The sequence below is a fragment of the Orcinus orca genome, chromosome 17 (assembly GCF_937001465.1).
Source record: "Orcinus orca chromosome 17, mOrcOrc1.1, whole genome shotgun sequence".
Taxonomy (NCBI): Eukaryota; Metazoa; Chordata; class Mammalia; order Artiodactyla; family Delphinidae; genus Orcinus; species Orcinus orca.
Genome location: NC_064575.1, coordinates 87,214,077 through 87,237,818, shown reverse-complemented (window position 1 = coordinate 87,237,818; position 23,742 = coordinate 87,214,077). Strand labels below are relative to the sequence as shown.

The window sequence follows — 23,742 nt, the reverse complement described above, 5'->3', positions numbered from 1 at the left end:
GGGCCTGGTGGCCCGGCCCGAGCCCCTCTGTGTCCCCCTCCTCACCACCTGCTGCGTCTCAGCACAGTGGCCTCTTCCTGTTCCCGGGCTATGCCCAGCTCGACCCCTTGCCGGCCCACTTTCCTGTCCACAGCTCAGATGCACCCCCCTAGAGAGCCATCCCTGGAGCTGTTTCCGGTCTGGTCCTACAGTGGCCTGAGGTTCTGGTTCGTTCTGCAGTGGACTGCACCCGGAGTGTGAGCCCTGTGGGAGCAGAAGTGTGTCTGCCTCACCTGCCTCAGGTTGCAGCCCCGGCCCAGGCCCAGCCGCAGCTCATCGGCCGGAGCCCCAGCTCTGAGGTGGACCTGGGCTGTAGTGGGCTATCCCTGTAGGAGGGCGGTGGGCCTCCAGTCCGTTCAATCCGTTCCACGTTCCCAAGAAATACTCAGATCAGATGAAGGGGACGACTTTGTGGGCAGGAGCTGTGGATGAGAAACTAAAAGGACAGCACCCACATTCTGGAAAGTGAAAGAAAGGCGTGTTATTTTTGATGTATCGTGTTTCTAAATGGTTGCACTTCTGTTCACGTCTCCGTTTTATTTTGCTGTGTTTCAGTTCCTCACCGTCAGGAGGTCTTCTTGAGAAGGACTATGAGATTTACCAGGACTACAGTGCGGACGGCCACCTTCTCCACTGCAGGTAGGGCCCCTGCCTCAGGCCTGGCCCTGTCTCCTGACCCGGGGATGGTTTTCCTGGCAGCTCTTCGGTGAGCTGGAGGAGAGTCTGGCTCAGCAGGACGTGCACAGCACGCAGGGCCCAGCCCCAGCCAGTGGAACGTGAGGAGAGGTCGTCAGGGCCACCAGCGCCGGGGCAGAGTGGCCCCAGGCCCGCGTGGCAGCTGCCAGTCACTGTGCAGTTTGGGGAGCTGTTGAGTCTGTGGTACCGGCCCTGGCCCCTGGCAGACTCCTCGGGGGCTCTTCAGCATGTGGTCTCCCTGGGAGCTCCGGGCCACACATCGGAGTGTTTCCCCGGCCACGTGGGGAAGACTGGTGCCAGCCGAAGGGAAGGGAGGAGGCTCGCCTCCCTCGGCCCTGGGTTGGCCTTGCAGGGTGTTGGGGTTTCTGGATACGACCCTCAGGACCCTGGGCACAGCAGCCGTCGGTCTGGGCAGGGGCCATCCCTTGGTCAGCTCGTGTGTCCAGGCTGGAGGAGCACCTGCCCTGCAGCCGAGGGGGGCCGGGCCGGGTGCCCCCAGCACAGGCCAGCAGGATTCATGTGAATTGTGGAGGGATTTGCAGGTGCGAGGGGCCTCTGGCAGTCTGCTCAGTTTAGAGATTGAGCTTGCAAGTGGTGACCGGGCTCGTTGATGTGGTAAGGGATCTGGGCCTGCGTGGGGCCAGTGGTGTGGTGGTGTCCACAGATGTGTTTTGTGGCCTCCCATGTTCTCCTTGGTAAAGGGGTGCGGTGGCTGACGGGCAGGGCCTCACCCCGGCTGCAGGGCAGGGCAGGTCCCCGGACGTGTTTCTTCCCGGGCAGTGAGTCCTGCTCTTGCCGGCTGCGCGTCACAGCCCTGGGCCCTGCGGGACGCACGTGCCACCTGCTCTGTGGTGGCCCGGCACTGCCCTGGCCCTGCCATCCCGGTGCCACCTGGGCCGGGCGTGAGAGCAGCTCCCTCAGCCAGACAGAGCGGGAAGGACTGTTGAGGAGGGGGGCCGTGTGCCAGCGGCTGTGCAGCCCGGTGCAGGGCATGTCAGGGGCCTGCGGTTTGCTGGGTGGTCAGAGGACCACGTGGCTCCGGTTTTCTGACGTGGTCTCTTCGTGTTGCGCGTGAGCTGCACCCGCATCTCGGGCAGAGGCTTCCCTCCAGACCCACGCGGCAGCCGTCCCAGCCCCGCTTCCCTGCTGCCCTTTGCCGGTTCTGGGGGCCGCATGTGGAGCAGCGCTTCCCTGAGGAGGCGTCTCCTCCTTCTTTGGAGAACAGGCGACTGCCCTGAGCTGAGCGGAGGCCCCGCCCGCCCGCTCCAGCACTTCCCCGGGCGTGGGAGGCCACCTCTCCCCTCGTGGCCGGAAGCCTTCTCGGAACAAGGGCGATGTCTCTCGCCTGGGTGCCTCCGCCCGAGCAGAGCCAACAGGGGGTTAGGGGTCGAGAGAGAAGCATGGGACTCCTGGTCTGGGGAGCCATGAGGAGACGGAGGGGCCGGCGGGGCGGGAGGCTAGAGGGGGCGCGGTGGGGGCCCTGCGAGGCTGCGGGGCTGCGAGGGGCCGGCCTGTGGGGCAGGAAGTGAGGCCGCCTGCGCGGGGGCGGGTGGTTGAGGCCGGCGTCTGCTCTGTGACCCAGGCGGCCCTCGTTTCCCGGTAAGACAGGGAGCCCGTGACCCCGGGGCCTGCCTTGGGGATGGAGTCAGAGGCTCCTGTGCGGGTGACCCGCCCTCAGCCAGGGGTGCCGTCTGCCGGGCACCTTCCTTCCTGCTGCCCCGTTCCGGCCTCTGCCCTGACTCGATGGAAGCCCTCTGGGCCCTGGAGTAGACTGTGCTCTGGACTCCGCCCGACACGACAACTCTCCCACACTCCTCATTCCGCAGCCGCAGCCCCGCCACCCTCGCCCCGCAGAGGGGCGGGGTCCCTCCTGCCGAGGGGTGAAAAGATGTGCAAAATAACGCTTCCCAGTTGCTGAGTGTTTCCTGTGTGCCAGTGCTGAGCTAAGGACTTTATCGTATGCGCATCTGCACATCGTGTTTGATCCTCGTAGGAACTGATGAGGACACAGGGACAGAGCCGGGAGGTGATTTCCCACAGCCTGCAGCCAGGGGACAATGGCCTGGAGTGCAGCCACAGATCTCTCCGACTCCAGAGCTGGCTCTCTGGGTCTGCTGCCCTCCGCCCTCCGCTCTGCCTGCTTGGCCTGGGGGGCAGGCCGGGAGCAGCCTCCGGCAACCGGGAGTGGAGCCCTGCTGCAGTCTGACTTCTCCCCTGGGTAATGAGGTCAGGCTGCAGGGTTTGGTCCTGGTCATGCAGGAGCAGGCTGCCCGGCCCGAGGCCTCTCACTCTCACCCTGACTGCACATGCTGACTCTGGTTCTCTAAGTCCTGCCTCACCCACGCCCAGTAATTAGGACTCATGGCCTTATCCAGAAAGCCCCAGCCTCAGTCAGAGGATAAAAGCGGAGGACCAGACTACACAACTGGTTTCATAAGACGCTTGGGATTTCTCCTTTCTGTGATGGTGGATTCACTTAACTGAGACCAGCCTGTACAACAAGAACAAAATAGACCAAATATTCCTGCAGGCATCCGAGGAGCCAGGACGTGTGGCCAAGGTCTGGCAGTCATTGCAGCCCAGCACACGTGTCACCGCCTCAGGAGCCACAGAGGGGACCTTGGCAGCATTCCATGTTTCTACTGGGACTCCTGAAAGGCTACACGAAGGCATAGGGTGAGCCATAAGTAGACCAGTCTTCGAATAGACGCCCGAATTCCAGTCAGCTCAGTCCCAGATGGGATTCAGGTGATCGATCTGCCCTTATCCCAGCTGCCTGCTAAGAAACAAAAGTAAACCAGAGCCTCAAATTATCTCAACAGTTTTCCATACACAGTCACCAGAATTTCAGTCTAAAATTGCCGGAACTGATTAGGAACAAAAGCAGATAGTAGAAACAGACCCACCAGAGGTCTATATTTTGGAGTCATCAGACACTCACTTTAATATGATTCATTTGTACAAGATACTAAATGGCAGTTTTTCCAAATCAAATAATTTCATCAACATAGATCACATGGGCTCCCCTGGTGGCACAGTGGTTGCGAGTCCGCCTGCCGATGAAGGGGACGCGGGTTCGTGCCCCGGTCTGGGAGGATCCCACATGCCGCGGAGCGGCTGGGCCCGTGAGCCGTGGCCGCTGAGCCTGCGCGTCCGGAGCCTGTGCTCCGCAACGGGAGAGGCCACAACAGTGAGAGGCCCACGTACCGCAAAAAAAAAAAAAAGAAAAAAAAAAAGAAAAGATAGATCACATTCTAGGCCATAAAACACAGCTTAACAAATTAAAAGAAAAGAAATAATACAGTATCTGCTCTCAGACCACAATGGAATTAAACTAGAAATCAGTAACAGAAAGATAGCTGGAAAACCCCCAGATACTTGCAGGTTAAACAACACACTTCTGAATATCACATGGGTCAAAGAAGAAATCTCAAGAGAAATTTTAAACTATTTTGAACTGAATAAAAATGAAAACACAACTTAAAATTTGTGGGGTGTGATAAAGGCAGTACTTAGAGGGAAATTTATATCAGTGCATATATTAGAAAAGTGCATATATTAGAAAAGAAGAAAGATCTAAAATCAATCATCCAAGTTTTCATTCTCGGAAACTAGGAGAAGATGAGCAAATTAAGTACAAAGTAAGCAGAAGAAAAGATAGATATTAAAAATTAGAGCAGGGGCTTCCCTGGTGGCGCAGTGGTTGGGAGTCCGCCTGCCGATGCAGGGGACACGGGTTCGTGCCCCGGTCTGGGAGGATCCCACATGCCGCGGAGCGGCTGGGCCCGTGAGCCATGGCCGCTGGGCCTGCGCGTCCGGAGCCTGTGCTCCGCAGCGGGAGAGGCCACAGCAGTGAGAGGCCCGCATACCGCAAAAACAAACAAACAAACAAAACAAACAAAAAAAAAAAATTAGAGCAGAAATCAATGAAATTGAAATAGGAAATTAATGGAAAAAAATCAATGAAATGAAAACCTGGTTCTTTGAAATGATGAATAAAACCAATAAGCAGTAAGTAGCCAGTCTAAGAAAAAGAGAGAAAGGACACAAATTATTAATATCAGGAATGAAAGAAGCGATATCACTAAAGATTCCTTGGACATTAGAAAGAAAATACAGGGCATTCCCTGGTGGTCCAGTGGTTGGGACTCTGCGCCTTCACTGCTGAGGGCCCCAGGTTCGATCCTTGGTCAGGGAACTAGGATCCCGCAAGCTGCATGGCCAAAAAAACAGAAATAAAAATAAAGAAAATACAGGGATGCTATGAACAGCCCTGTGCACACAGACTTGATAACCTGGGTGAAATAAACCAATTCTTTAAAAGACACAGTCTGCCAAAACTCATATAACAAGAAATAGACAATCTGAATAGGTCTACATGTGTTAAAGAAGTTGAATCAATAATTAATAATCTTCCAAAACAGAAAGGACCAGGCCCAGATGGGTTCACTGGTGAGTTCTACCAGACATTTATGGAAGAAATTATAGCAGTTCTCTACAGTCTCTTTCAAAGGATAGAAGCAGAGGGAATACTTCCTAACTCATTCTATGAGGTCAGTATTACGCTAATATCAAAATTAGAAAAACACATTACAAGAAAATTACAGACCAGTCTCTCTCATGAACATGGATATAAAAATCCTCAACAAAATATTAGCAAATCAAATCCACCACTGTATAGAAAGAATTACACACCATGACCAAGTGGGATTTATCCTAGTTATGCAAGGTTGGTTCAACATTTGAGAATCAGTAATACTCCATTACATCAATAGGCCAAAGAAGAAAAATCCATGATCGTATCAGCCGATGCAGAAAAAGCATTTGGCAAAAATCCAACACCCATTCATGATTTAAAAAAAAAACCCTCAGTAAACTAGGAACTAGAGAGGAACTTCCTTAACCTGATGAAGAATTTCTATAAAAAATTTACAGCCAACATCACACTTAGGAGTGAGAAGGTCAAAGCTTTCCCACTAAGACCAGGAGCAAGACGAGGGTTTCCCTTCTGACCTCTGCTTTTCAGCATCGTATTGGAAGTCCTTGCTAATGCAGTAACACAAGAAAAAGAAATAAAAGGTATGCGGATTGGGAAGGAAAAAATAAAACTGTCCCTGTCTACAGATGACATGATCATCTATGTAGAAAATCCTAAAGAATTGACAAACTCCTAGAACTAAGTGATTATAGCAAGGTTGTAGGATATAAGCTAAACATACAGAAGTCAATTGCTTTCCTATATACTAGCAATGAACAAGTGGAATTTGAAGTTAAAATCAATAGCATTGACATTAATATCCCCCCCAAATGAAACAGGTATAAATCTAACAAAATATGTGAAAAATCTATGTGAGAAAAACTGTAAAATTCTGATGAAAGATATCAAGGGAGAACTAAATAAATGGAGTAAGATGTCACCTCTTCCCAACTTGATCTATATGTTCAGTGCAGTCTCAGTCAGCATCCCAGCAGGTTGTTCTGTGGATATTGACAAAGCGATAATAAAATTTCTATGGAAAACACACCATTGTAAAGCAATTATACTCCAATAAAGATGTTAAAAAACATTTCTATGGAGAGGCAAAAGATACAGAACAGCCAACACAATATTCAAGGAGAACAAAGTTGGAGGAATAATACTACCCGAGTTCAAGACTTACTATAAAGCTACCATCATCACGACAGTGTGGTATTGGTAAAAGAATAGATAGATAAATAGAATAGACTGGAGAAACAACCAATAGAGCCCCATAAATATAGTCAAGTAATCTTTGACAAAGGGGCAAAGGCAATGCAACGGAGCAAAGATGGTCTCTTCAACAGATGGTGCTGGAACAACTGAACGTTCACAGGCAAGAAAATGAATCTGGACACATTCCTTACACCCTTCATGGAAATTAACTCAAAATGGATCACAGACCTAAATGTAAAACACAAAACTAACTCCTAGAAGGTAATGGAGGAGAAAACCCAGATGACCTTGGGTTTGGCAGTGACTTTTTAGGTACAACATCCAAGGCATGATTCATGAAAGAAACAATTGATAAGCCGGACTTCATTAAAATTAAAAATTTCTGCTCTGCGAAAGACAGTGTCAAGCGAATGAGCAGACAAGCCATAGACTGGGAGAAAATGTTTGCAAAAGACACAAATGATAAAGGACTGTTATCTGAAATATACAAAGAACTCTTAAACCCCAGCAGTAAGAAAACAACCTGATTTTAAAATGGGCCAAAGGGACTCCCCTCGTGGCACAGTGGTTAAGAATCCACCCGCCAGTGCAGGGGACACGGGTTCAAGCCCTGGTCCGGGAAGATCCCACATGCCACAGAGCAACTAAGTCCGTGCGCCACAACTACTGAGCCTGTGTTCTAGAGCCCGCGAGCCACAACTACTGAGCCCACGCACCTAGAGCCCGTGCTCCGCAACTACTGAGCCCACGCACCTAGAGCCCACGAGCCACAGCTACTGAGCCCACGAGCCACAACTACTGAGCCCGCGTGCCTAGAGCCCGTGCTCCGCAACAAGAGAAGCCACCACAACGGGAAGCCCGCGCACCGCAACGAAGAGTACCCCGGCTCGCTGCAACTAGAGAAAGCCCGCACACAGCAACAAAGATCCAATGCGGCCGACAAATAAATAAATAAATAAATAAATAAATAAATAATGTAAAAGGAAAATCTTTAAAGCAGCCAGGAGTCTCTTGGGGTGGGGGAGCAGGTGGCAGAGGATAGCTCCACTCATCTCTCTGGGACTTGGTCCGGCCTGTCGTGGCTGGTACAGCTGTGGGACGTGGTGCAGACCTTCAGTGGGCGGATATGGTGTGTGGTCAAGTCCGTGTATCCCGAGGGGCAGTGTCACTCATGTCACCAGGCAAGTGAGGCTCAGAAGAGGCTGAGCGTCTTGGGTGGCCCCCTGCGCTCGGTGGCGGGGCCGTGATTTGGGCCCCACAGCTCCCCAGCTCTCCCTTAGCCTGATGCAGGCTTTCTCAGGAACTGGGGGACAGTTTTATCGTCTCTCTGTCAGGTGCAGAGTACCGACTGTGTGTGTGGGCAGTCAGAGGAGGGCAGTTAGCCTTTTTGGAGTTCACAGGAGCCTCTGTGGTTGAAATCCAAGGCCTGAGATGCTGATGCACAAGGGATGTGTTGGCCACCCCTGGTAGGAATACAGGCAGGTGCCGAGGCCGGGAGTGAGGCCTGCAGGCGAGTACTCATAGATTCCAAAGCTAGAGAGGCCCCTGGGAGGTCCCCCTCCTGGCTCTTCCTTACAGAAATAGTTCTGTGCCTGGTTCTAGCGTGGGACCAGAGCAGAGACACTCACAGAGGCCCTGGCAGGGAGTGTTGCCGTGGGCAGCAGCTGGGGTCTGGGGGAAGCTCCCGGATCAGGAGAGCCCCCAGAGGGGAAGGCTGCAGGGAAATGTGTGAGGGGAGTTCCCAGGCCAGGAGGGCAGCTTACTCTAGGCTGCAGTGACCAGAGGTCAGGGCCTATGAAGAGTGCAGAGCTCGCTGCTGGGAGCCCCAGGAGGCACCAGGCCCCCACAGCCTGCAGCCCCCGGGGGGCGGGTTTGAAGAGGACAGTGAGAAATGACCAGGCCTCTGGGCCCTGACCTCAGACACCCATGAGGTCAGCAGGTGGGTAATGGGTCCAGGCTGGCAAAGGGGTCAGATTTCCTCCTCTCCTCGGTAACCTGTTCCCCCCAGGACCTCCTCAGGTAACCTGACCCCCCCAAGACCTCCCTGGGTAACCTGTTCCCCCCAGGACTTCCCCAGGTAACCTGCCCCCCCCAGGACCTCCCTGGGTAACCTGCCCCCCCCAAGACCTCCCTGGGTAACCTGTTCCCCCCAGGACTTCCCCAGGTAACCTGCCCACCCCCAGGACCTCCCCAGGTAACCTGTACTGCACCGCCCCCCCCCGCCCCCACCAGGACCTCCTCGCTCCGCTGGAACTCGGGCACCAAGGAGCGCATGCTCATCAAAGTTGCCGACAGGGAGCCCAGCTTCCTTTCCCCCCAGGGCAACGGCTACCCCCTGGACAGCCAGCCCAGGGGTCGCTCCCGCAGACCCTCTGGGGGACAGCACTCGCCCAGCCTACAGACCTTCACCTCCGACGCGGACGGCCCTGTCTTCTTCTCAGAGCGGAGGCCGTCACCCTTCCTGAAGAGGGCTGAGCTGGGGAGCTGCTCCCCACTGCTGGCCCAGCCCCGCAAGCCCGCCGCCGACTCTCAGCCGTCCTCCCCGCGTTACGCCTACGAGCCCCCCCTCTACGAAGAGCCCCCCGTGGAGTACCAGGCCCCCATCTATGACGAGCCCCCCATGGATGTGCAGTTTGAGGCCGGCGGGGGCTATCAGGCCAGCTCGCCTCGGCGGTCTCCCAGCCGCAAGCCGCCCAAGCAGGCCTCGGCGTCGCCCTACCAGCAGCTGGTGCTCACCAGGCAGAAGTGCCCCGAGCGCTACCTGAGCCTGGAGTACAGCCCGGCTGGCAAGGAGTATGTCCGCCAGCTGGTGTATGTGGAGCAGGCCGGCTCCAGCCCCAAGCTGCGCGCGGGCCCGAGGCACAAGTACTCGCCCCACCCAGGCGGCGGCTCCCTCTCCCTGCAGCCCAGCCCTTGCCTGCTGCGCGACCAGCGCCTGGGGGTCACGTCCGGGGACTACAGCAGCATGGAGGGGCCCGAGCTGCGGTCCGCCCAGCCGCCCATGCCACTACCCCAGGCCCAGGACGATGCCATGTCCTGGTCCAGCCAGCAGGACACCATGTCCTCGACGGGCTGCTCCCCCAGCACACGAAAGAGGAAGAGCAGGAACCCCTCTGCGTGCCACACCCCCAGCGCCCTGCCCACCGAGGGCCCCGGGGACCGCGACCCGCTTGGCCAGCAGCCCCTGACCGAGGAGCGGCCCCTGTGCGGCCCCAGCCTGGCGCCCACAAGGCGTGCAGAGGGCGAGGCGCGTGAGGGGGACGGGACCCGGGGCGAGGCCGAGCCCTTCCTGGCTCAGGCCCGGCTGGCCTGGGAGGCACAGCAGGCCCGCTTGCACATGAAGCAGAGGGGCAGCTGGGACTCACAGCAGGACGGCTCGGGCTACGAGAGCGACGGGGCCGTGCCGCTGCCCATGCCTGGGCCTGTGGTGCGTGCCTTCAGCGAGGATGAGGCGCTGGCCCAGCAGGAGAGCAAAAAGCACTGGCAGAGGGCCGCCTCGGACCGGCTCGCCTTCCCCCAGGCCCTGCTCGAGAAGAGCGTGTCTGTGCAGACCAGCCTGGCCTCCCCGGAGCCCTACCTCCACCCCTCTCAGGTAGGGGCCGGGCCGCGGCCGGGTCCCCGGGCAGGGGTGGTGTGGCTTCACGGTTCCCAGCAGGCGTGAGTGAGGACAGACGGTAGATGCCCCCCAGGCCTCTGCCAGCACGGGGGTCTCTTACCTCGGCTGCTGGCCAGGCCCCGCAGTGCTGCCACGTCACCAGGGGGCTAGAGGCCATGTCCTGATTCCAGGCCACAGAGGCCGCCACCTGCCCACTGAGCCCTGAGCCTCTGTTCTTCCACCTGTGAATGGCTCTCGGGTGAGGAGCTGTGCAGGTAGAGCACCAGGCGCTCCTTGGGTGGCTCAGAGCCTGGGGCCAGGACACATTCAGCAAGCCCCAGGTGGCTCCCAGAACCCCACACTGCAGCTGGAGCCAAGGCAGAAGCCCAGCCTGCGGTGTCTTCCCTGCTCAGTGCTGGGTGTGGGTATCCATCAGGCCCTGGGGATCCTTGTGCACCTTCTGTCCCGGTTGCGTGCAAGGAGCATGGTGCCCAGGGCTTGGTGTGGCCCAGTATCCTCGTTCTCACCTCCTGGTCCCTGACCTTTCACACCAGTCTGCTGCCTGAAGCCAAGGCTGAGGGTCTGCCCTGGCCTCTGCTCAGAGCTGGCAGTGGCCACAGGGCCTCCCGGGGTCAGGATCCTCATGTCCACCCCCAGTCCTGGTGGGGAAGACATGCCCAAGAACTATGGCATCTTAGGTGGCCAGCATTCCCCGGGGCACTTAGTGTTCCTCCAGACTGGAGAGCTCAGAGCAGCATTTCTGTCTGTGGCTTGTAACACAGGAGGACATCAGGACAGATGGGAAGAGGCGGGGGGGGCAGGTGGTAGGTGGAGTGTGAACAGCTGCGTCCTGGGGCACCCAGCTCCCAGCGTGTGACCTGGACAGCAGGACGCGTGGGCTCCAGGGGCCTGATGGAGGTCCACTCCTGGCGCTGCCCAGGGAGGTACCTTCCCTGCTTTCAAGACCAAGGGTTGGGGAGGCCAGCACGGGTTTGGGGACGAGAGCCCACCTCCCAGACAGAGGGGACAGGAGCCCCTAAAGAGTGTTGGGTGAGGGGCTGTTATCTGAGTGCAGGTACGTGGAGGCTGTTGGTGGCGGGGGTGGGGGTGCGGCTTGGGGCAACGCTCTCCCTTCCCAGCATCATGGGAGCGGAGGGCCGCAGCCCACGGCCCTCTCAGGCCTGGCTCTGCCCCTCTGCATGGCGTCGCTCTTCCCGATGCCCGAGACTCCAAACGCGATCTTTGTTGGGGAAAAGGGTGCAGCCGTTGTGGCCCAGAGACATTTGTTTCTCTGTCAAATGTTACATCTGGGGGTTTCTGCTGCTTTGTGGGGCTGACCTTCCATCTGAACCAGCAGAAGCCAAACAGCCGCGGCAAGGCCAGTAGGAGGCAGCACCTTCCTACATCCACGCGCGGTCCAGCTCCCTGCCTGGGGAGAGCCCTGTGAGCACTGGGGATGCAGCGTCCCCGGGCCCTCTCCTACCTGGGGCTACGGCAGCCCAAGAAGCTGACGAGACACATGCGCGGCTCCCTCCTGCCCCCAGACCCATGCTGGCCACCCCCAAACCTCGGTCTCCAGACCAGGGCAGGCACCTCCCGGAGGCCAAGCCCGCAGGGTAAAAGTCAGAGGGAGGGCTTCTCTGGGTCCCTGTTAGACCAGTACAAGGTGCAGAGCTGGAAGCCCAGGCCCGGCCTCACCCCACCCCACCCCACCCCGCCCAGGCCTCTTTCCTACAGCAGCTTCAGGTCCCGCTTGGGGTAGGGGGGCCACATCTCTCACCTGGCTGGGTCACGTGGGGCCCCCACCCCCTCACAGCCCCCCTGTCCTCCCCAGTCTGAGGACCTCGGCACCTGCGCCCAGTTCGAGAGCAGCCGGCAGACCCGGAGCGTGATGCCCAGCGCCAGCTGCGTGTTCCCCACCTTCACACTTCGCAAGCCGTCCTCGGAGACTGACATCGAGAACTGGGCCTCCAAGCACTTCAACAAACACACACAGGGCCTCTTCCGGCGGAAGGTGTCCATTGCCAACATGCTGGCATGGAGCAGCGAGTCTATCAAGAAGCCCATGATCGTGACCAGCGACCGCCACGTGAAGAAGGAGGCCTGTGAGGTCTTCAAGCTGATCCAGATGTACATGGGCGACCGGCGCGCCAAGGCCGACCCGCTGCACGTGGCCCTGGAGATCGCCACCAAGGGCTGGAGTGTGCAGGGCCTGCGGGACGAGCTCTACATCCAGCTGTGCCGGCAGACCACCGAGAACTTCCGCCTCGAGAGCCTGGCCCGCGGCTGGGAGCTCATGGCCATCTGCCTGGCCTTCTTCCCGCCCACGCCCAAGTTCCACTCCTACCTGGAGGGCTACATCTACCGGCACATGGACCCCGTCAACGACACCAAAGGTAAGACCCAGACAGGACCCCTGGGCTCTGCCACCAGCTCAAGTACAGGCTGCGGCTAGAGCTTCCGTCTGCGCTGGGTGGCACCTGGCAGCAGCAGGTACACAAACACAGCATCTCCCGGAGGGGCACATCCTTGGCCTCCACCGGGATGCGGGGTCCTCAGGCAGCCCCTTCTCGGCACTGAGGCCCTGAGAAGAGCCACAGGCAGTTGTGGCACAGGGTCCCTCCCTGGCCACGGGCTGACAGGTGGGGGTCTGCTTGAGGACCCATTGCACCCATGTCTCCGCCAGCCGGCATCCACTCCACTCTGAGGCTACCGTCCTGGTCACCCTGCCTGACGAGGGCAGGGAGGCCAGTCAGCCTGTGTGCACTTAGAGCGTTTGCCCTGGCCAGGCTCGCACTATGCCTTGTGGCCATCGCAGGGGGGCTTCTGAGGGCGGTGAGGGACATGGGCGCCCTGGCCCAGCGCTGGGTCTGAGGGGTCTGTGCCATAGGCTGTTGAGGTGCTGTGAGCTGAGCTGGCCTGAGCCGCCTCAGGCGTTCAGAGGTTGGGACCACCATGGACAGCAGCCTGCTGACGGCTGCCTGGGGTTCCCGAAGGCCATGCGTCAGGTCTGTGTGGGCCCCGGCTTGGCCTTCCTTGGGGAGGACTCTGGGCCACGGTCCCGCCAGCCCGGCGGTGCTCGCCTTGGGCTGGGCAGAGTGAGCATGGGGGTGGAGCTGCAGGCAGCGCCTGCCAGCGCAGCAGGCCGTCTGCCGCCCCGTGTCCGTGTCCGTGAGTGTCTGCCGTGCCCAAGATTGCTCGGTGGGAGCGGCCATCCATGCTGGTCTAGCCAGGGCTTTGCCCCAGCCCAGGTGTGGGGGGCTGAGGCCTGTGCACACAGTGATGAGGGCTGCAGGGCAGTGGGGGGCCCGGGGAAGGTTTGTGAAGCATAGGCACCGTCCAGCACACCAGCCGTTTAGGGGCAGATCTTGGAAGCCGTGAAATGTTTGCTCAGGCTTGCAGTTTTTGAAGCAGGATCGCCGAACACTGCAGACGGGTCTCCCCAGGGGGCTCCCTGGACGAAGCGGGCAGCCTGGACCTGCCTCTGTCTTCTCAGACCTTCCCAGGAGCAGGTGGGCCCCCAGTGGCTTCATGGTTCACCTCAGCCTCTTCCAAAAAGGTCTTGAAACGTCCCTGCCGTGAGCTGGAGGTTTGGAAGTGTGTGTCCGCCGCTCAGCACACAGCCCTCGGGGGCCCCAGGAGTGCTTGCTGAGTGAAAGGTGAGTGAGCCGCGGACAGAGGCCAGAGGCTCCAGGCTGTGCCCGCTCTGGCTGGGGCGTCCATGGAGAGCTGGACGTTGCGGTTTTGCACGGAGGTTAGTGCACTTTCGCCCTAGTGTCTGTGCGATAGGAGCCAGACTGAGAGAACCGAGCTGCAGCCTGGTAGTCATGGTTTTGAGGCCCCGGTGGTCTCTGCCCACAGACCACGCTGGGTCTGTGTGGTCCCGCCAGCAGGGTTCTGTGTCTGTGGGATCTGGTCTTACATCTGTGGCACAGGGTTGCCCTCCAGCCAAAGCCCTGTCTCCAGCCCTGAGACCCACTCCTGGGTGGGCGTTTTCTGCCAGGCCCTGCTCGTCACTGAGCCCAGAGGAGAGGCCTCGATCTCCCTCCCACCGGCCCCTGTCGAGAACATGGGTGCCGGCTGCCAGTCAGGAGGGCAGGCCCCATCAGCCCAGAAGACCTAGCCTGTGCTTAGAAAAAGGAAATGCAGTCCATCCTGGGAGCACCAACGGGGGCAGAGCTGAGCTGGCTCCCGTGTGTGGGGCCTCACCCTGAACCACACTGTCTGCCTTGGCCTCAGAAGCTTTTGATTCATCTGCCAGCACGTGTTTGACATCTGCTGTGTGGTCACCACTCCGAGGGAACAAGGTACCGCACAGTGAACCCCAATTCACGTGACCCCACCCCCTGGCTTAGCCTCGGCTCGCACGTGGTCACACCTTTGTACCAGCCACCACCAGGTGACTCCACAGCCCTTCTGCCCTGGACTTCCCTAAGCGTGCTGTCAGCACAGGCATCGCAGGGATGCTCCGCAAAGAGCACACGGGAAGGCTGCAGACCCTGAGGGCTACATGTGCCTTCACAGCAAGACGCTGCCTTCCAGGTGAAGATGGCAGGACGATCACGTGCATTTACTTGCATTCCACCCTGAACTCACGATAAAGAACAGTGAAGGAATTTTTTAAAGGCAGAAAAAGAAACCTCACAAGGAAATGTAAAATGCTGCAGCCACTATGGAAACAGAATGGCAGTTTCTCAAAGGATTAAAAATAGAATTATCATAGGACTCAGCAATTCCACTTGTGGGTATATACCCAAAAGAATTGAAAGCAGGAGCATGAACAGATATTTGTACACCCATGTTCATAGCAGCATATTCACAATAGCCAAGAGGTAGAAAGCAGCCCAGGTGTCCATTGATGGATGAATAGATAAATAAAGTGTCATCTGTACACATAATGGAATTATTCAGCCTAATAGGGAAGGAACTTCTGGCACAGGCTACAACATGGCTGAATCCTGAAAACATTATGGTGAGTGAGATAAGGCAGACCCAAAAAGACAAATACTGCACGAATCAGACAGATAACTGTATGAGGTCCCTAGAGTAGTCAAGTTCATGCAGAATGGTGGGTGCCATGGGTTACGGGGAGGGAGACATGGAGAGTTGTTTGATTCGTACAGACTTCCCATTTTGGGAGATGAAGAAGTGCTGGAGATGGATGGTGGTGATGATTGCACAGTAATATGAATGTAATTAATACCCTGAACTGTACAATTAAAAATGGTTAAGGTAGCAGATTTTATGTTACGTATAATTTATCACAATAAAAAATACTAAAACCCACCAGGACAAAGAGAATGGAAGAGGAAGAACAACTATGCTTTGGAAGCTGAAAAGCATATGGACAAGTGGCTGGAAACTGACTTGGCCGACCAAGAAACGTGGATCCCAAGCAGGTGGTGGGGAAGCTGACAAGTCGAAGCAAGTAGCAAACCCTAAAAAGCGCAGCAGTGGGTGGAGCCAGCTTCCTCCAGCAGTGGTATGGAAGTGGGAGTGACCACGGAGCTGAAAACAAAAGGACTAGTTGAAGGTCTGTTTAGGAAGCAAAGCAGCTACAATGGAGTAGGCAAGGTTAAAGACTGCACCCAGAGCATCTGGACTCAGATCTCAGCCACTTTTCCAAAATAGGCCATACTCTGAGCCATAAAACAAGTCTCAATAAAGGTTAAAGAATGTGAGTCATAGGGTGGTCCAGTGGGTAAGACTCCACACTCCCAATGCAGGGAGTGCGGGTTTGATCCCTGGTCAGGGAAGTAGAACCCACACGCATGCCGCAACTAAGAGTCCACGTGCCGTGACGAAGAAATCCGCATGCCGCAACTAAGACCCGGCACAGCCAAAATAAATACTAAAAAAAAAAAAAAAAAAGAAGAATGTGAGTCATAGAAAGTGTGTTCTCTAACCACAGTGGAATTAAATTGGCAATCAGCAACATAAAGATATCTGGAAAATCCCTGAGTATTTGGAAACTAAAGAACATACTACTGAACAATCCATGGGTCAAATAAAAATGAAAAAGGAAGGTGCAGAGTATTTTGAATTGAAAGAAAATGAAAACAAAACATTAAAATTTGTGTGATGCAGCTAAAGCAGTACTTAGAGGGAAATTTATGGCGCCTAACTGTATTAGGAAATAAATCAGTTATCTCAGCTACTTTAAGAAACTTAAAAAAAAACAGTGAGAGGAAATTATATCAAAAAGTAAGGAGGGGCTTCCCTGGTGGCGCAGTGGTTGAGAGTCCACCTGCTGATGCAGGGGACACGGGTTCGTGCCCCGGTCCGGGAAGATCCCACATGCCGCACAGTGGCTGGGTGCGTGAGCCATGGCCGCTGAGCCTGCGCGTCCGGAGCCTGTGCTCCACAACGGGAGAGGCCACAACGGTGAGAGGCCCACATACCGCAAAAAAAAAAAAAAAAAAAAAAAAGGATAGTAAGGAAATATTATGAACAACATTATGCCAGTAAATATGACAATTTAGAGGAAATGGACAAATTCCTTGAAAGACACAAACTACCAAAGATCACTCAATAAAAAATAGATAACCAGAAAAATCATATATCTGTTAAAGAAATTGGTACTTTATGAAACTTTCCCACAAAGAAAATTCCAGGCCCAAATGGCTTCACTAGTGAATTCTATCAAATATTTCATTGTTTGTGTAGCAATTAACTCAGAAAATTGAAGTGGAGGGAATATTTCCCAATTCTCTCTATATCAAAATTAGAAAAGGGCATTACCAAAAATTTGAAAGAGAAGCACAGATAGTATCCCTCATGAGGATAGGACAAAAATGAACCGTATTTTAGCAAATTAAATCCAAGAATATATTAAAAGGATAATGCATCTTGAATAAGTGGGGTTTATCTGAGGAATGAAAAGTTGGTTTAACATTCAAAAATCAATCAATGTAATTTGCCATATCAACAGAGTAAAAAAAAAAAACATAAGATCATCTCAATAAGTGTAGGAAAAGCATTTGACAAAATCCAACATTCCATTCCTGATTAAAACACTTGGAAGAGAAGGGAGTCTCTTCAACCTCGTATACACATGTATCTTTCCTTGCCCTGTCAGCCTGGGGCCTAGAAGCAGTGACACCCCAAGAGCATTGAGGACACCTGACCCGCAGCTCTTGGTTTCTACCATTTTCCATTAAAAGGAACCAGAGCTGTCTGGAGAAACAGCTGATTCTAAGGCTGGGGTAGGGAATGTACAAGATGCAGTGCCTGAAGGGAGGATGTGCCAGAGGGGAGATGACGGGGCGTGTCACAGGACACGGGTCACAGGACACAGAGCTCCCCGGGGCCAAAGCTGGAGCACTTTAAGGAACAGAATAAAGTCATATTGAACTGTAAGCTGACAATGTAAGATGAATGAATGAATGTAAGATGAATGAATATGATATAAATGATTAGATAGATATATGGGACTTCCCTGGTGATCCAGTGGTTAAGACTCCACACTTCCACTGCAGGGGGTGCGGGTTCGATCCCTGGTTGGGGAGCTAAGATCCCCGAATGCCGCGCAATGCGGCCAAAAAAAGAAAGAAAGAAAAAAAGAATTACAAATAATTTATGTAGGTAAGAGGGTCCACCATGAGGGGAGCGTGAATCCCACCTCAGTGTGGGCTGTGTGCCTCGACTTCCTTCCAGAGCACGGGATGGGGGGATGGAGGGTCCGGATCGACAGCGCTGAGTTATTTTGTGCGGGGTGTGGGTGTGTGTGTGGGGGGGGGTGCCCAGGTCAGCCAGAGAGGGGAGCCAGGCCCCTCTCTCTCGCTCAGCACCCACTCAGCCCCTGGAGCGCAGCCACGTAGGAACCAGATGGCTGGGCTGCGGCTCTCTCAGGGGGCTCCCTACCCCTGCCTTTCTGTCGGCCAGCGGGTCATGAGCTGACCACATCCTCTCCCCACTGCCCAGGGGCATGTTCCTGGCACCTCCCCAGCCACACGACCCAGGTGTGCCCACACACCCACCCCTGTGCCCAGGACTCTGAGCGAGACGCCCGCCCCCGCCCGGCACTCCCCTCCCCCTCTGGCGGGGCATCAGCCCATCTCCCTCTGAGGAGTCCAGCAGGCTGGGGCAGTGACCTCCCAGCTGCCCAGGGTCAGCCCCGAGCGGGACCGTGTGGGCACGTGTTCCTCTTTGTGTTCTGTGGCCTCACCCTTTGTTTGCTCCCCAGTGACACAGCACATGAAAGCGCTTCTGGAAAGGAACAGTAAGAAGAAGTCCAAGTTGAGAAAGAAACCCAAGCCTTATGTTGAGGAGCCGGATGGTAGGGCCTCTCCCGCAGCCCCTGTGCGCTGCGTCTGCACAGCTCTGCTCTCCGGCCTCGGCCGCCTGGCCTCCTCTCTCTAACCGCTTCTGGGCTGGGGGGACAGCGGGGGGACACTAACCGTCAGGTCTCCTCCTGAGTGGGCTGGAAGCCCAGGTCGTCGACAGGGCTCCTGGGAGAGGCCACACCTGCCCTGCGCCTTTCTCCACGGTGCTCAGAACAATTTCCAACGTGCGTGCTGGGTTCTCAGTGGGGCGGGGCCTGCTGGAGGCACGCCGAGGTGAGAGAGTGCCCTGTGGGCAGGTGCCACCCCAGCCCTGACCTCCAGCCGGGCCACCCCTGGGGCTGGGGGCCAAGCCTGGCATTGTTTCCCTGGGGCCCCCAGCACAGCCCACCCCCACCCAAGCTCCAGAGAAGCCCTGTTAGCCCAAGGCTGTGCTCTCCTGGCCAGGAGACCCAGCCGTCCATTTCTGCCCCATGAGCCTCCCTTCTTGGCACCAGGGCCCTGGGACCAGCCCCCATCCCACCTGTACCTGGTTACCCACACTTGCCCCACTCTTCTTCCTGTGAGACTCACCCTTGGCACCCCTTCCTCTGGGAAGCTCTCTGGCTACATGCTAGCCTCACCAGAAGAAGGGGGGCAGCCACAGTCCAGGCTTCCCAGCCGCCCTTGGGGCCCTGTCCTTGGGGAAGGAGCTTTGAGCTCCTGCCTGAGCCCATCCACTGGAGTCCCGATGCAGCAGTGAGGGGGCGCTGGGGGCACAGAGTGCAGGCTCCTGTGGGCCGGGGGTGGTTGGAGCTCCGAGTGGGTCAGAGGAGGGGGCTAGTTCCCCCAGGACCCAGCAGAGTCCGTGCCAAGAGGTGGCAGGTCCTGGCCACACCCAGCAGCCTTCGAGGTTCTTGGCCTGGGCACCTGGCACAGCAGCAGAGGCTCTGGGAGAGCTGCTTTGTCGGTCGCTCTGGGGGCCGCTATCTCTCCGCTATCCCATGCCCTGGCAAGGCCAGAACGGGGCAGTGGACTCAGAGGCCCCCACAGCACCATGTAGGTTTCCCTGGGTTGGCCACGGGCACTCAGACACCCCATAGTCTTGGCCCAGGAGGCTGTGCCCTGGCAGCAGAGGTGCCCCAGCCCTGAGACTCCAGGCACACGAGGCCTCAGTCCTCGGACTCCAGCAGCTGCAGCCCTCAACTGAGCCCTCACTCCATGCCAGACTGAGGTCAGCCCTTCATGGGCACCTGTCCCCATCCTACAGAGAGGAAATAAGGCCTGGAAAGGCTGCACCACAATCGCCAGGTGAGAGGTGGTGGCCCAAGGATATTCAGATCACAGCCTGTTGGAGAGGCCGGTTTGGTCCCAGGAAGCCCTGTGACACGAGGCCAGGGCAAGTCTGCCCACGGGCCCCGAGCCCAGGGACAGGAGGCTGTCACCCAAGGGAGGGGTGGGCACGCTCCCAGGGTGGGGAAAGCGAGCAGGCGCCGCCCGCTGCCCTGCCGCCAAGCACTCTCTGGGCTCCCGGTGCTCAGGCTGCAGCCCAGGTCCCGTTGGCTTGAGCACCATCCACTCTCCCTGGGCCCAGAGCCTGCCCACGTGGGCCAGTGGCGGAAGGTTCCACGTGCTGTGTCCCAAGCTGGCTGAGTGGTAGCTGCAGCTAGGATTCTCCGTTTGGGTCTGTGGGGCCCCAGGGACCTGAAAGATTCTTCACGGTTTAAACCCCTATAAGAAACGTTTGTTTTCACTTTGATTACTCCCCTTACCAGTTATAACGACGGAAGTATTTTGCGGTAACTAGAAACGAAAAGGTTTACACGCATCAGACATGTTTGTGTTCTTCACACTGAGGTTCACAGAACCCTGTGTCCTCAGACAACTGCTTCCTTTAAAAAAGACTCTGTTTGTATTTGAGACTTGGGTCCAGAGGCACCCCTCAGGCAGGGAGGCCCAGCAGAGGCAGAGCCTTACAGGGAGCGGGTCTGTCCTGAGCCTGGAGGCACATGGTCGGCCCATCTGTCTGTCCGTGGTCTGGGGCAGCCCGGCCCGGATGGCTCCTGTCTTGCTGCTGCTTCCCTTGGCCTGGGCCAGGAAAGATGCGCCACACCTTTCAGACCCTCCCTGGTTGGGGCCTCCTCCCCACTCCCTCTCCCCCCTCCTCCCTTTGCCTCCAGCCCCCCCAGCCCCATCCCCCGCCCCAGCACACCGTATCTGGAAAGACCCGTGGCCTGAGGTCTTTGCCCTCGGATTGCTGGCCCTGCCACCCTCCATGACCACCAGCTAGAACTTCTGCTTTCAGGGGTGAGGTTTTAGAAAGCCCCCTCCCTTGAGAAAGGAGACAATTCCTCCTGTCACCTTCAGCCCTCAGGCAGAGTCACCATGTGGTCCTTCCCCAGCATTGCCCTCCCAGCGAAACCCAGGCTCAGGGCACAGGGCATCCCCTCCAGACTCATGCCCCTCCCAAGTGAGCCAGGCCCTGGGCCTCCCTCTCCCTGACCCCCACCCAGGCAGCCTTCGACCAAGCAGGCATGAGATCCTGTGGGCTAAGGCCTCTCCCTGGGCTGCCCAGGGCCTCTGGCTGGAAGCTGGGCTGCAAGAGAGCTGGGCCTGCTGCCCAGCCCCTCGCAAAGCTCCCTCCTCCAGTGCTGGCTCAAGGCGATGGGCGCTGAGTGCCTGCAGGCGTGCAGCACATGGAGGTCACCCTTCTCAGGGGGCCACCCCAGGCCCTGCCCCGTCCTGCCTGCGACTCCCTCGGGGGAATAGACCTCATCCCCAGCCTGACCTTCCTGGCCAGGGGGAGGGTTGGGTAGGCTGGCGGAGGGCTTCCTTCTTCAACCTGGCTCCCCTGGAGGAGAGGGCAGTGCCCCCTTGCCTCTTCACATGAGTGTGAGGACCCACTGCCCGGACGGGGCGAGCAGCAGGCAGGAGGCTGGCCGGGCCTGGGCGCCAGGTTCATGCAGGAGCCACCTCTCCTCACCCCTCTTGCTGCTCCCTCCTCAGTCACTGGTTGGCCTGCAGCCTCTGCTCCCACTCATCCATGCCAAGCCAACTGGCACCATTCTTTTCCAGGGGTGGCAATAAGCACATACGCCAAGTACTGTTACCACAAGCTGCAGAAGGCGGCCCTGACTGGAGCCAAGAAGGTACGAGCTCCTCCCAGAACCGCTGGGCAGGGGTGGGCGGGCAGCCTGTGCCGGCGATGCCCGGACAGAGTCCAGCGGGAGGGGGGGGCAGCCTGTGCCGGCGATGCCCGGACAGGGTCCAGCGGGCAGAGGTGTGCGGGCAGCCTGTGCCGGTGATGCCCAGACAGAGTCCAGCGGGGGGCGGGGGGCAGCCTGTGCCGGTGATGCCTAGACAGGGTCCAGCGGGCAGAGGTGGGCGGGCAGCCTGTGCCGGCGATGCCTAGACAGGGTCCAGCGGGCAGCCTGTGCCGGTGATGCCCAGACAGGGTCCAGCGGGCAGCCTGTGCCGGTGATGCCCAGACAGAGTCCAGCAGGCAGAGGTGGGCGGGCAGCCTGTGCCGGTGATGCCCAGAGTCCAGCGGGCAGGGGTGGGCGGGCAGCCTGCACCGGCGATGCCTAGACAGGGTCCAGCGGGCAGCCTGTGCCGGTGATGCCCAGACAGGGTCCAGCGGGAGGCGGGGGGGGGGGCAGGTGGGGCACTTAACGGCTCACAGTGCGGAGGGTGCCACTTGGAGCTTCTGATGCCGCAGGTGGCCCAGCAGGAGGCGCCTCTGGTGACTCAGGGGCCAGGGAGTTGGGGGTCCCCGGCTCGGGCCTGGGGCTCACAGGGACGAGAGGACAGAAGGAGGAAAGAGGGCGGGTGAGCCAGGGGCAGCCCTTGCAGGGGTGTAGGGGGAGGGAGGGCTGGGAGCTGGGCGCCAGGCCACACTGGGACAGAGAGCTGGGCCGCCTTTGCAGGGGCTGAAGAAGCCCAACGTGGAGGAGATCCGGCATGCCAAGAACGCTGTGTTCAGCCCGTCCATGTTTGGCAGTGCGCTGCAGGAGGTCATGAGCATGCAGAGGGAGCGCTTCCCCGATCGGCAGCTGCCCTGGGTGCAGACTCGGCTGTCGGAGGAGGTGCTTGCACTCAACGGTGACCAGACGGAAGGCATCTTCAGGTGCCCTGCAACCTGGGCCCCGGGCCCCTGCCTCAGAGCAGCCAGAGAAGCCCCCTGAGAGGCCAGCATGCAGGCAGGGAGGGCAACTTGGAGCAAATAGAAGGGCCGGGCGCTCTGCGGCCAGGAGGGTGGGGAGGGCCCCATCTTTAGGAGGTGGGTCAGCAGGGCTCTCCCTCCTGAATGGCAGCACACCGGAACCCAGACGGGAGAGCTAGCCAGGGACAGTGCCCTTGCAGAAATGGCCAGCAGGGGCCCAGAGGGTACTTGGACACCAGCCATGGGCAGGGCCTGGAAAGATGCGGCAGCCCCCAGCAAACGGCCGTCACCTGAGAGTGGAGATGACGGCCCTGCCCCATGGAGGGCGGCACATGGCCAGGCACCTGCCGTCGTGACTCACCTACCCAGGACCCAGGACAGGCGGGGAAACAGGCTTATGGCTTTGGGCCTCGGGGACCATTCGGAGGAAGGGATCTGCCTGGGGGCAGTCAGCAGAGGGATGAGGGATGGGGGCCTGGGACAGGGGACCCCAGCCACACCTCCCTCTGGTAGGAAAGAGGCCATTTGGGCAGAGAGAGGTCAGGCAGCCTTGACCCTGAGCAAGCCCAGCTCCTCCTCCCTGAGACCTGCCCTGTGCTTGGCAGAGTCCCTGGGGACATTGATGAGGTGAATGCCCTGAAGCTACAGGTGGACCAGTGGAAGGTGCCTACAGGCCTGGAGGACCCCCACGTCCCAGGTAAGCCCCCAGTCCCCTCAGCAGCAGGAGCAGCTCGGACGGTTCAGCCCTCCCTGCTTTCCGTCGTGAAGGGACAGCCCTCTGGTCCATTTCCAGCACAGACGTCCCCCTGCCGTTGGACAGCCTCCGCGGCGCCTCCCTCCGCTTGCCTGCGCACGGTGGCTGCACAGCCTCTCTTGGTTCCCGGCGCTCGGGGTCAGTCCAGGCCCTCAGGACCAGGAGCCCGCAGGCCTCCGGCCGCGCAGTCCACACGGCTGGGTGGACACCTCCCGTCTGGTCCTGGCCCCTCGCCCCCACTCCCGACACACACGGCCGCTTTCGCCCCTTGCTGCTGGTGGGGCGGGTCCCCGACTGCCCCGCCCAGCCGAAACCCCCGCGCTGCGTCCCCAGCGTCGCTGCTGAAGCTGTGGTACCGGGAGCTGGAGGAGCCCCTGATCCCCCACGAGTTCTACGAGCAGTGCATCGCGCACTACGAGAGCCCCGAGGCCGCCGTGGCCGTGGTGCACGCGCTGCCCCGCATCAACCGCCTGGTGCTGTGCTACCTCATCCGTTTCCTCCAGGTAGGCGGTGCCGCCCCTCCGCGCCCCGCCCCTCCGCGCC

The 23,742-nt window shown here is 58.0% G+C and overlaps 1 protein-coding gene across 23 annotated transcripts in view; it reads left to right on the top strand.

Annotated features, from left to right (window-relative positions):
* ARHGAP39 (Rho GTPase activating protein 39) overlaps nt 1-23,742 on the top strand; it is a 74,062-nt gene that overhangs the window by 48,696 nt on the left and 1,624 nt on the right. For 7 of the 23 annotated variants that reach the window (XM_049700636.1, XM_049700638.1, XM_049700634.1 and 4 more), the window contains 8 exons: nt 595-678; nt 8,660-10,019; nt 11,857-12,418; nt 18,208-18,300; nt 21,359-21,432; nt 22,002-22,111; nt 22,284-22,409; nt 23,051-23,702. In XM_049700636.1, coding sequence (XP_049556593.1) covers nt 595-678; nt 8,660-10,019; nt 11,857-12,418; nt 18,208-18,300; nt 21,359-21,432; nt 22,002-22,111; nt 22,284-22,409; nt 23,051-23,702 — 3,061 coding nt within the window. The other 16 variants (XR_007472738.1, XM_049700637.1, XR_004481004.2 and 13 more) reach the window with 16 other exon arrangements.